Source organism: Euleptes europaea, chromosome 6, assembly GCF_029931775.1.
Source record: "Euleptes europaea isolate rEulEur1 chromosome 6, rEulEur1.hap1, whole genome shotgun sequence".
Classification (NCBI taxonomy): Eukaryota; Metazoa; Chordata; class Lepidosauria; order Squamata; family Sphaerodactylidae; genus Euleptes; species Euleptes europaea.
The window spans coordinates 36,204,774-36,218,405 of record NC_079317.1 but is presented as its reverse complement, the minus strand read 5'-3'; the positions used below and the strand labels follow the sequence as shown (position 1 = coordinate 36,218,405).

At 42.6% G+C, this 13,632-nt stretch overlaps 1 protein-coding gene across 1 annotated transcript in view; it reads right to left on the bottom strand.

Moving 5' to 3' along the window:
- LTBP2 (latent transforming growth factor beta binding protein 2) overlaps positions 1-13,632 on the bottom strand; it is a 147,780-nt gene that overhangs the window by 35,907 nt on the left and 98,241 nt on the right. The window contains exons 10-14 of the mRNA XM_056850879.1: positions 11,035-11,157; positions 8,328-8,492; positions 6,159-6,386; positions 3,806-3,825; positions 397-436 (exon numbers count right to left, since the gene is read on the bottom strand). Of these exons, the coding sequence (XP_056706857.1) occupies positions 397-436; positions 3,806-3,825; positions 6,159-6,386; positions 8,328-8,492; positions 11,035-11,157 (576 nt within the window). The remainder of the gene's footprint in view (positions 1-396; positions 437-3,805; positions 3,826-6,158; positions 6,387-8,327; positions 8,493-11,034; positions 11,158-13,632) is intronic.

Here is a 13,632-nt window from a genome sequence, read left to right as displayed (position 1 = left end):
AATGTTTTAGTAACCTCTATATCATTTTGTATAATAGGGTGACCACCTTTCGCCTCTTGTTCATTGTTTGCCATTCTTACACCAAAATTAACTAAAAGAAAGAATGTATGCAGTAGTGGAAAGCTAACTTCCTCAGCTCAATTAACAGAATGCAGTCCTTTCTGCAAAGCATTTTATGGAGGATACATTTCCCAGACTCCTGTTACCCAGTAGATTTCATCATTGCCCTGCTCTACTGCCAGTAGGACCTATATTGTAAAAATAGAATTTATTTAGGAAATCTCTAGAAATTTTGCCTTCTATCCAGCTGGAAGATTATTGGCATGGCCTGGCCACACTCTCATCCATATTTGTTTATTCATTGATGCCAGATCCAACAGTTTACTCTGCATTTACCTGGGTCACCATCAGGTTCTTGGGTAACATCATCTGTGTCCTGTGAAATACAGATACAATAATTGACACAGTCCATGCAGGATTCACAAAGCCACGTGGAAATCTTCCCAAAGGAAAGAACTTCCTTCTTCAGTGATGCCCTGTTAAGTATACTGTATTTATTTATTTTAAACTTACATAAATTCAAACATCAAAACAAACACAATACATACAATACACACACCATACAAAGTCACTTACACTTGACCAAACACATCAAACAATACACTACCATTCACATGCCTTACTCTGGCCTGGGTATAACATTGCCTTATTATTTCTACCATCTCGCAATGATATTCTAATTAAACCATTCAGATGATCCATATTCTGTTTATATTTCTCTTAAACATTATAATCTTAATTTCCAAATCATTCTTCTATCTAGCTTCTAGGAGACTTTATAATATGTCATTCATAACGATCATAAACATCATTATACTTCTTTTACTCACTTTTTCTTTAAAATGATTAAATTAAGTATACTGTATTGTTACTTGTCCCCCACATCCCTGAGCCATGAGAAGTTTCAGGAGGACTGCTACATTAATCACTTCCTTTTGGATGACAGGGCCCTGAAAACTCATGGCATTTTTTGTAATATTTGCAATAAAGAAGCAAGCAGGTGCTCCTACAGGGCAGCAGATGTGCTATTCCACATCAGATCACTAGAGTAAGATACCCTCCGTTTGCTATACCCTCCGTTTACTGTGGCCAAGTAGGGAGGCCCAGCTTGATGCAGGTCCATATATACCCCTTCCTTGGGCCGCCCCAACATCCTGTGTTAGGCCCCTAGCATGAGTGTTAACTGGCTCTCCCTTCCTGCCAGCCAGCAGCCAAACCCCGCCCCCTCTTCCCCACTTCATTCAAAGGGGGGGGGGGAATTGAGTGACCTTTGGGGGTTCTGGTTGCAGCAGGAGTATGTGCTATCACAGCTGACATATGGTGGCCCTGCAGGGTTTTCAAGCCAAGAGATGTTCAGAGGTGGTTTGCCATTGCCTGCCTCTGCGGGGGCTGAGAGAGTTCTGAGATAACTGTGACCAGCCCAAGGTCACCCAGCAGGCTTCATGTGGAGGAGTGGGAAATCAAACCTGGTTCTCCAGATTAGAGTCCACTGCTCTTAACCACTATACCAAGTGCTTTAAAAGTGCAATTAAAATCATTCACCCCTTACCGCCTGAGTTTACGCCTTTTTGGCTACGGAATATTTACTATTTTTCAAATTATGTTAGAATTTATACTTCTGATGACAAGCTATCTTAACAACAAGGCAACAGGATAAAGTCTGCTGTTTTTCTATTGGACAGTTTATTATTTTATCATATTAATAAAGCACAAAAGAGGTTCAAAGTGAGAATTAGTAAAGTTGAAGAGATGTGTCCTGGAGCTTCTGTGGTGTTATAATTGATACTCTCACTTAGCTCAAGCTTCATCCAACAGTTATTAAAGGATGCCATACCCAATAATTTGATTTTTGCATTAATTAACACTATCGCAATGCAGCCCTAAGCAGAGTTACAGTAGTCTCTGGCCATTGAAGTCTTATAAGGGTGTGACTCTGCTTTGGACTGTGCAGAATTTCTTGATTTCAGGTAATACCAGATTTATTGTAACTAGGGTTGCCAACCTCCAGGTAGTGCAACACCAGTTAAGGAATTATTCAGTACGCAACCACTTTCTATATAATTAATGAAAGTATATTTTTTACTACTTGAGAGGAAAAAAACCTTCATGCATATAACAAAATACAAGGAAAACACCATGCATATAATATGTAATATATGCCAAACAATATGCTGAAAAGTTGTTATACTAATTACAGGATAATGTAAACACACGGAAAATATATTCAAATGATGGTGATACTCTTATAATTCCGTTTTGTTTAGTGGAACAATATCCATGATTAATTCCAACATATTATAAGAAATCATATTGTTTGGCATATATTACATATTATATGCATGGTGGTTTACCTTGTATTTTGTTATATACATGAAGGTTTTTTCCTCTCGAGTAGTAAAAAATATACTTGCATTAATTATATAGAAAGTGGTTGCGTACTGAATAAATCCTTAACCAGTGTTGCATAACCTTTCTGTTTGGTACGCTCCTGTTGCTTATATTTCACATAACCTCCGGGTAGTAGCTGGAGATCTCCTGCTATTACAACTGACCTCCAGCCGATAGAGATCAGTTCTCCTCGAGAAAATGGCCGCTTTGGCAATTGGACTCTATGGCAATGAAGTCCCTCTCCTCCCCAAACCCCACCCTCCTCAGGCTCCATCCCCAAAACCTCCCATTGTGGTGAAGAGTGACCTGGCAACCCCAATTGTAACCACTTTTTTCCCTTCCATTTATGGATCTTATATTCCAATTTTTTCTAAAACAACTTTTTAAATTACTAGTGAATGACTTATACATCTTCTCTCTTTTATATTATCTTTTACATACATTACTAAATCCAGCACCTTTTCTCCACTCCATGCTTTAGGATTTGGAATATCATTACCAAAACCAACCTCCCAGTACTTTCTAATGAGAACACAGACTCAGGCCAGTGGCAGCTCCACAAAGCCTGTCCTTCTAGGCATGGGAATCTCCATGGGGCAGTTTGGCTATCAACAGAACACTCTTTTTACTGACTGATCTGCTGGCTTGGCAGATTGGTCTCTCCTAGGGTTGCCAGCTCTGAGTTGGGAGTTACCTAGAGATTTTGGGGGTGGAGCCTGATGAGGGCGGGGTTTGGAGAGGGGAAGGACTTCAATGCCAAAGAGTCCAATGGCCAAAGCGGCCATTTTCTCCATGGGAACAGACCTCTATCACCTGGAGATCAGTTGTAATAGAGGAAGATCTCCAACCGCCACCTAGAGGTTGGCAACCCTAGTCTCTCCAGTCTTAAACCTCCAGTCCACATTTTCTACCTCAGTGCAGACTGCCCTCCTCAGCTTACCTTGCAAGAACTTCAGACCCAAAATGTTTTTTCTTATCCTCAGTTTACAGTTGCCAGTATCCAAGCAGGGCCTGGAGATCTCCCAGAATTACAATTTATCTCCAGATTGCAGAGATCAGTTCCCTTGGACAAAATGGCTGCTTTGAAAGGTAGACTCTATGACATTATACTCTTCAGAGGTCCCTTCCTGCCCCCAAATTCTGCCCTCCCCATGCTCTATCTCCAAATCTCCAGGAATTTTCCAACCTGGAGTTGTCAACTCTACCTCAGACAGGTCTTCCAGATCTCTTTTGATTCAAGCATCAGCAGTATTTCCTGGAATATTTGTACTTCAGTTGCATTTTAAATTAGGCTTTTTCCACACACAAAAACTAAATATCCATATATCAGATGGGTAGCAGCAGATACTTTACTCACCTGATCTTCAGGAGATTCCTCTGTAAAATGACAAAAGACATAATTAATTTAAAAACAATAGTTCTTAGCATGCTAAGTACATTTGTATGCATAGGCACAATCAATAGCACTTTTGCCACTAATTTGGAGCTCTACTCCTGTACTTGGAATTTACCCATCCTGTAGAAATCCAGTCCCAAAGCCTCTAGTAGATCTACTCTAATGCTTTGTCAAATTTTTCCACTCAGGCATCACTCCCATGGCATGTGCCAATAAAATCACCCCTCATGACCTGAACTTGCTAGGTGGCTTAAGGCACCTCAGTTATCTTGATAACACTCCCAACTGCAATACGGTAATACTAATATTAGTTTGTCTGTCTTCTCGCCACCTACCTTACAGAGCTGTTGAAATGGTAACTATGATAAAAATAAACAGACTGTTCCGTACATGTGAGCATTACTGTTAACACATCCAAAATGAAAGGACTTACAAAACCATCTGGCAAATGGCTGCCCAAATTTGGATATGCTTGTGTCTGGATTCTATGTGCATGACGCACATGTATGGATAATCCCAGATGTGTAGCCCTGTCCTGTAAATCCATAGCAGCAAAATAAAACAGGAACATAGTGGCACCCTAAAGAGTAACAGAATTTATTCCAGTGTGAGCTTTCAAGCATGACAAATATCAACTTGTGAACCTCTGTCACAGACTAGGCCAGGGCAGGTCCTGACAACCTCCTTGGTAACCAAGATCACCCAATAAAGTCTGGCTGAAAGTACCACCTCATATGGATACTAGATTGGTTGTCACAAGAAAAAGCATCTTTTTGGTAGTAACCATAAAATTTTGGAATGCCCTCTCTTGGGATGCACCATTAACTTCCTCTTTGGTCCAGGCTAGAAGATCAGGATCTCTTATGGTTTTGACAGGTTGGGAGAGAGGAAGATAATGGTTTACCATACACTGTTTTCCATGATCTAAACATTCCAACCATTAAGCTGCTATTTACTCAACTTTATATGTATGGTATCTTTATATTCTTCACTATGAGGCAAAAAGCAGTGGTGTATATGTCTAATTTAAATTGAGAACACGGCATGGGGGAAAAGATTAATACCCTCACCCAATAGCTGTACAGTCCCAATCCATTCCCCCTTGCCCCAGATGTTTTAAAAAATTGCAGGAGATCCTGAGAATGGATCTTGCTTATATCAGATTGGATCCCACTAAAATTTTTGTGGGTGCGGGAGGTAGTTATTTTTGCTGACGTTCCCTTTCCATGGCAGCCCAAAATGTCCCCCAGAATGTTGCTCCTAGGTGATGGGAATCCCCAGGAATAACCTGGGGAGGATCAGTGAAAATTTACCCACCTTGTGCCTGGGGAAATTAAGGGCAAGATCCCATTCATTGTCTACCGTAATTTGGCTCTTACTACAATCCTATGCAGAGTTTTACAGTCTATGCCTATTGACTTGAATGGATTTAGACTGGTATAACTCTACAGAATTGAACAGTGAGTAATCTTTTCACAGCTAGTAAAGACATTTCTTTTTCCTTTTGGGAACCAAACTTCTTTTCAGATGGTTTTTGTTTGTTTGTTTTTGGAGGGAGGTTGCTGCTGTGCTATTATGTCGGGGGGATTAGTTTTAATTTTAACCATTTTTATTATATGGTTATTTTAGTTTTAAACTATAAACTCATTTGGAAACATATATTGAAAGGTACTTGAGGAATACTGTTACAAAATTAAAAAAATTAAAGATGGTAGTGCTCTGTGCTTTCAGTATACTAAAAAAATGGTTGAACCACACAAAGTAGTCTTAATCAGAATTCATAGGGTTGCCAACCTCCAGGTACTAGCTGGAGATCTCCTGCTATTACAACTGATCTCCAGCCGACAGAGATCAGTTCACCTGCTTTGGAAATTGGACAATGGCATTGAAGTCCCTTCCCTCCCCAAACCCCACTCTCTTCAGTCTACGCCCCAAAAACCTCCCACTGGTGGCGAAGAGGGACCTAGCAACCCTCAGAATTCAGCATTTGTACTCTGCAAAGCATTCTGCATTTGAGGACAGGCATGGTGTGGTTAGAATATCAGACTAGTATCTGGGATTCCCAGGTTTGATTCCACACTCTGCCATGGAAGCTCACTTGGTCACATTGGGGCAGTCATTCTCTCTCTCTCTCTCTCTCAGTAGCTATACCCATCAGACAGGGCTGCTGTTGTGAGGATAAAATGGAAGACTGGAGAACGATGTTGTAAGCTGCTTTGGGTCCCCATCGGGGAGAAAAGCATGGTATAAATATCTAAATAAATAAAATAAGAATTCATTCACTTTGGATGGATCCACACAAATGTTACTTTACCCTTTCCTGCTGAGAGGTCAGTCTGGGATAGAGTATCAGTGACAGCACCATTCAAGACCTCCTGCAGTTGCTGCTTTATTACCCAGTCAGGAACCCTGTCGCTCTTCCCCCCTTGTTCCTCTGAACTGAGTGGAAGTTCGTCTGCTTCTGCCTTTCTCATGGACATCCGTATGTCAGAGCTGGAATAGGTGTAGCCATGCCCTGCAGGGCAAATCTCCTTAAAGGCTTCTGCAATGAAGTTGGAGAATGAGATTTACATTTGATGATCCAAAAAAAATAAAAAAATAAACCACAATTAGGAGGAAATAGCTGAGGGCACACATGTATCTCTGTAAATATCTTTCAGCAGGGGAAGTAATTCCCCCCCCCCCGGGTAAGAAATGTTGGAACACATTTCTTAGTGTGTTTAGGTACCAGCCACAACTGAAAGGTAGTTCTCCAATATGGGTAGAACATGTTTAGACTGTGCCCACTTGGAGCTATAACTGAAGATGGGAAGTTTCCAGCAACAAAACAAAACCTGTTTGCGAGGCTTGTTGTGTTGTTAGTAGATGTAATCTTATGTTAGCAGACAACTGGAAACTGTGCCTGTTCTTTGTCTTAGAGCCGACAAGAAAATAAAACCATAGGGAAACTCCCGCTCTGCCTACATCCATTCATCCCTCTCTCAAAGAGAAGCAGCTGCAAGACAGAGAAGGCCAAAGGGATATCCTGATGCCTGTTCACACTGCAAAAATGTCAAGGGTCAAACAAAGAGCCATACTGCTGCAGGCCAAGCAACCTTTTCATGCTTTGGCACTACAGCATTTCCTCACATCTGAAAGGGCCTTTTGCAAAGTTCAGTTTCCCACATGTAAATGTGCATATGCCTCCGAAAGTTTCATTTCCCCTCCCTGATATAACAAGAACTTATAAACAGATTAATGGGGCCAAAGCCCTTGCTGGCTGTTTTTGTAGAAAGAACTAGGACCTTGTAGTAACAGATTTGAAGCGAAGAAACATAGAAATTTTCCTCTTGGACTTCATTGTATCAGGATGGTGTCTATGTGCTGTAAAGTTGTTACAATTTTTTTATTCATCTCAGAGATTCTAGGCCTAAAGTAGCACCAGGAGATCTCCCACTATTACAATTGATCTCCAGATGACCAAGATCAGTTCCCCTGGAGAAAATGGCTGCTTTGGAGGGTGAACTCTATGTAGGGTTGCCAGCTCTGGGTTGGGAAATACCTGGAGATTTTGGGGTTGGAGCCTGAGGAGGGTGGGGTTTGGGGAGGGGCAGGATTTCAATGGGGTGTGATGCCATAGAGTCCACCTTCCAAAGCAACCATTTTCTCCAGGGGAACTGATCTCTGTTGCCTGGAGATCAGATGTAATCCCAGGAGATCCCAGCCACCACCTGGTGGCAACCCTTGGCAACCCTAACTATATGACATTGTACCCTGCTGAGGTCCCTCCCCTCCCCAAACCCTGTCCTCCCCAAGTTCCACCCCCAAAATCTCCAAGTATTTCCCAACCCAAAGCTGGCAACCCTAGAGAAGTCTCTGTTTCCTTTTAGTAGGGTTGCCAGCTCTGGGTTGGGAAATAACTGGATATTTTGGGGGTGGAGTCTGAGGAGGGCAGAGTTTGGAGAGGGAAGGGACTTCAGTGCCACAGAGTCCAATCGTCAAAACAGCCATTTGCTCCAGGGGAACTGATTTCTATCACCTGGAGATCAGTTGTAATAGCAGGAGATCTGAGGGTTGTTTCAGCTCAGGAAAATGGAAGGGAGGGGAAAGCAGGAGTCCTTCCTCCCATTGCATGAGCCTGTGGTCCTGAGTTGAATCTGGTCCCCACAAACTTTCAAAATGACAACGGAGAGTTGTGTCTGAAGCACACAGATCTGATTCATTATAAAAGTCTTGTAGTTTGGCCCAAGTCAGAAAAGCAGCATAGCAGGAAAGGATATGCTGTTGCCCCAATCTGAATTTGACACAGCACATGCAGGAATTTAGAGGAATCAAAACTCACACCAGATTATTACACCGGGGGATGGGGATTACTAGTCTTCTTAAAACCAAGAGACCGGCAGAGGACATAAAGGCTTTACATTGGTGCCTGACTATAGAACAACATTAAAATAATTAGACACTGTGGAAAAATTGGGTCCCAAAGAGCAAGCAGAATTCTTACCAGAGCCAGGCAACGGGCACTTCTCACAATTTCCCCCCCATCCTTTGCCAACACGACTGCAGCAGCAAATTTGTTTAGTGATGCGCTGATTAAGTGGAAGGTCACAGACTCCTGCTACTACTGAACGAAAGCACATCCCTTGCTCTGTGGAAACTGCTTTATCCGCTGAAACAAAAATGGAAGATTCATTCTTTGGATGCACCTGTCTATCTTTAAAATTTAAAAACAAAATTATCTTGCTGGTCTTTAAATTCTTCTTTATTTTATATTTGTATCTCACTTTTCAGCCAAACATTGACTCCCAAGGTATATCGAATGAAACAAAACCTAATAAAAATTATAGGTGAAGTTGAATGATAGTTTAATGTCCATACAGCCCATTCCTGAGAGCTGCAGCTGCCAGGGACGGCGTGGCTGTGGCACCACCATGACACCTCCAATGAAATTTCACGGTTGTTCAAGGAGGAAAAAGGGGCTATTTAAAAAAAAAATAGAGAAAATGGTGGGGGGAGAAGCTCCATAGAGAACAGCGATGCTGTGCCAACAAAAAGGTGGCACAGCACCGCTGTAGGTTTAGGGGACGTTCCTGGGCTAAACGAGGTTAGGAAGCTGCCTGATGGCAGCTCCACCTCCCAGAACACCCCAGGAATGCCTCTAGGGACGCCGGCAGGGGATTTGCACCAGGAGGACATTGGTGGGAGGCCGAGCTGGTATCTAAGGGCCACACAGCCGCCGCAGTCCAGGGGGTCCGGTGTAAGTGCCCCAACGACGACATCCATACCAGTTTAGATGGCACAAGTGGCAAAGACGCTGGCATAGGGGTCACGCTGCCTCCTAAGCCCATTCAGCCCTCAACCTCAGGAATGGGCTGTTAGTAAATCAGCAAAAAAGATACATATTATTTGCATTATAAGATAATATTTGCATTGTAAGATATTTCATTAAATGAACAGTTGATGAAAACATAATAAAGATTTGTTTTTAGATTCTAATCTAAACAGTTTCTGTTTAGCTTATTGGTAAAGAAGCTATTTAATAAAATAATTACACTTCAGTGTTTTTTTTAACTGTCAAATCAAACAGCTGGAGCTCACTCCATGGCTCCCAGACAACCACAGTCACAATTACCATCAACCAAAAGAGCCACATTTATTTCCAACCCTGGCATGAGGCCTGCACCTCAGGGAGGCTCACATTTACTTTTTTTTCCTAGCAACGGCTGTTTTAAGGTGGGAACCAATTGCCAACCACCAGCCCCGCCAGGCAAAGGCCTTGCCCACTTTCCTGAAACATGGGGCATGTGCTTTAGTTTAGTTTATTGTTGTTCCGGTCATAGACCAGGACGTGTATAAAATACAGTCTTAAACCAACGCTTATATAAAATACAATCAACAATCCACACTAAAAGAGTTACATAAACCACCATAAAAGTAAAAATTATGTACATCCATAACCATACATGTACTTAATTAAATATAAGAAACCTATTCAGCAAACCTGAGTCTGCTGTAGATAAATAATGTAAACCTTCACTTCAGCACATGATTTTACTTTATATGAAAAGTTATTAGCCGTCCTTCTTTCTTACTAAAACGTTTATGGGGAATGGTGCCCAGCAGAGTCATAGATGGCATATCAAAGGGCCAACCCATATGAGGCTGCCAAGCCACCGAGTATCAGTGAACCAGATAATTTAAGTCTTAAATGTAGGAGTTCAAGACTCCAAATTTGAATTAACAACTAAAATTTAGGATTATCTTAACTTGAGAATGGGTTGCAAAATCTGCAGTGAATTCAAGGGAAATGGACTCTGTTGCTTTTCCCCACAGTTTATTAAGTTGTACTCTGCCTTTGGTCTAACTAACACTGTTTTGCTGGGTTTCTGGTCTAACATTGCATAGGAAACTATAATAAAGAGGTAACTGATCAAAACAAAAGGCAAAGCTGGAAGATCCATTTTCAGACTAGGAAAAAAAGCAGCCTTAAAAATTAGGGTGTCTCCTCACCAAAGTGTACCTGATGGCCTGACTGCTACTTATGTTATGGGCACAATCAAAACAGAAAACCTTAGTGTTGCCAACCTCCAGGTGGAGCCTGGAGATCTCCCACAATTTCAACTGATCTCCATATTGCAGAGATCAGTTCCCCTGGATAAAATGACAGCTTAAGAGGGTGGGTTCTATGACATTACAAAGTGCTGAGTTTCCTCCCCTCTCCAAACCCCTCCCTAATCAGTCTCTACTCCCCCCCAAATCTCCAGGAATTTCCCAACCCAGAGTTGGCAACCCTAGAAAACTTATTTCCTGTCTTCCATTCCAACAATCATATCCACGTTACTTCTGATATACGGTATAAATATTCATTGCCTCTGGCCACACCTACACATTTCACCCCATGACCACAGTACAATTGGTATTGAAAAACTAGACCCTGGATCCAGTTATGTGCAAGCGGAAACATTAACAGACCTAGTGCAGTTCCACTGGTGCAAGGTCTCGCGCAACACCTAGTGCTTTCCTCCCTATTTAACATAATGCCCAGAAGTTGGTGGCACAAACTGTTGCACAAGCAGAACCACAAGTAGGGATACAATAAGTCTGTACGCTTGTGCCAGGGGAAATTTTGCACTAGGTGGTTCCATGCTAGATGTCTACAAAAGGACGCACAAGGAAAGGGAAATTATTGTTCGTTATTGCGTAGCACTTACAGATACAGTGACTGCGGGATGGATCCAACATAGCGCCAGATTTGCAAGTGCAGAGGAAGCTTCCCCGGGTGTTCACGCATTCTGCATCTTTACAAATGCCAAGTATCAGACATTCATTGATATCTATAAAATTAACAGAGAGAAGGATTAGCCAACCTGAATCTGCCCACTAACAGACGCTGCAAGGAATATCTGCAATAGCAAAGAGAGTAAATCCTAGTGTGACTGAAAACAGGATTACCAAACAATGGAAGGAGGGTGGGGGTTATGGACTGAGGAGGCCACCGGAAAGAAAACAAACAGAAAAAGGCTGAAATAGTATGTGATATTCTCTGTTTTCCCCTATTATCCCCTTGCCAAAATGCCTATGATTCATTGCTCTGAGATAATTAGTACTAAGGCAACAGAACTTGAGGGAACTTTTTCAGAGCATAATTTTCTTTAAAGGGACTTTAGACAAGCACATAACCAATGTTTTCTTTAGCTAAATAGCCATGTATGCCTAAACAGCAAATATATGTGGTAGTGGTGGTGATGGAAAGTGTTGTCAAACCACAGCTTATTTGTTTAATATTATTTATTTTACAAAATGTATATCCTGCCCTCACACCATTTATAGCGACCCCTTCCCTGAATGCCCCATAGCCTCTCTCCTTTTCTTATTTCTTCTCTTGTTCCCACACACCAGCTAACATACCTTTATCTGCCCCATCTTCAGCTTTCCCTTCTTTCTCCTGGCAGCCTATCCCTAGGAAAACTGCATGGCTCCAACTGCTGGGTTGGGATGGGCCCAGTTGTATGGTACTGGCCACCAGACTGGTCCCAGCTTTATAGTGGGGAACCTGCCAGGACTTGTGAGGGTGCCTTGTATCCCCTTCCCCATGCTATTCCCTCTTCTCCTCCTCCTGGCAGCCCCCATATCCTCACCTTTCTCTGCTTCCTTTTCTTCTTCCCACCCATGACCAACCAACTTTTTATCCGCCCCCTACAGCTATATTTATTGTTTATGTCATTTATGCCCCACTTTTCTCCACAGTGGGGACCCAAAGCAGCTTACAACATTTTCCTCTTCTTCTGTGTAATTGGACCAAGAACATCTAGTGACCTTCCATGGTGAGCAGGAGATTTCAACCTGGGTCTCCCAGATCCTACGCCAGAACATTAACCACTACACCGCACCAGTTTTCATGGGGTGGCTGCTGTTCAACAGGAGAAAGCAGCCAGGCCTGGGTGAGTCATGCAAGTCAGGTGGTAGCAAACTGCTGCCAGTGGGTTGCTGTTGGGCCTGGCCCCATGAGTCCTCCATCAAAGGCCAAAACAGCCCTGGAAAAGGACCTGTGCTCTCCCCCTGCCTTTTACTGGCAGAAACAAAGGTTAAAGGTTGGTAATACTGTCGTGTTTGCCTAGCAACCCCTGCAATGACATGTATGTACACCTGTCTAGAATACTCTTGCTGATCTGTACAGAGTCCTCACCTGCAGAGTGTAGCATGGATTTCCATCCTAGAGTTACCTCATGAGTACAATTTGAAAGCCATATTTGGGTCACAGACTTCAAAGTATCTTTACAATATTTTCAAGTTTAAATTCACTTTCTGTTGTTGCTTGATAATGCATAAATGAAAGTAGGGGAAGAGGAGGAGCATTTGTAATGCCAACAAATCTCATGTGTCACAAAAAGTTGTAAGAAGTAATTATTTTGCATGAACAGCTGGGGGCACAGTCTGCACAACAGCCATCATCATGAACTAGGTGGGAGGGTCATACTACAACATTTAAGTAAGCCTTCTATTATGGGGATGGTGTGCATAATAATTTTGAGTCACACACTGCAGGAGGGGAAGTCTCCAGTTTGCAAGGGAGCTGTCAAAAAAGACAGAAGGGTATTAAATGGCTCTGTGCTAATTTGCCCCAGGACCTACAACAACCCGCTTCCACTTGCTATGCCATCAGTACAATGGAGACAATGATTCCTGTGGCCTATGACCTACATAGATTGGAAAGGGTCAGGTGGTGTGCGTTAATCACTGTGAAGCTCTCAGACGTGGCAGATGCCTGTGAAAAACTATGATAAATAGCATTCCAGGAAGGAAGAGGTAACAGCTCCTTCTGGCTCCACAACTCAACAGGGTCTCTAATAGAAATGGGCCAAATAACTTCACCAGTTCAAATGAATTGCTTGGGAATGCCTCCCTCACACAAAAGGGAAGGATGGCTCTTGACTTCTGCTGCTGGTTTCCAAGAGTCTCAAATATCTGGGAGAGAGAGAGCTGTCTCCATGATGGCCCAAGGGAACGAGAACTGTAAGGTGACTGGGGTTAATGGACCAATCTGTACTGATAGAGAAGATGCACAGCACAAGGAGCAGAGCATTCTTATCACAGGACAGTGTTCTGAAAAGGTGTTGAGCGGATAGTTTGTTCATGGTGGCTCAGTTTGTTAATTAGTGGCTCAGTAGCAGAGCATCTGTTTTGCACGCAGAAGGTCCCAGGTTCAACTGCTGGCATCACCAGTCAAAAGGATCAGGACCTGACACCCTGAGGAGCTGCTACCAGTCAGAGTAGACATTAGTGACCTTGCTAGACCAAGAGTCTGATGG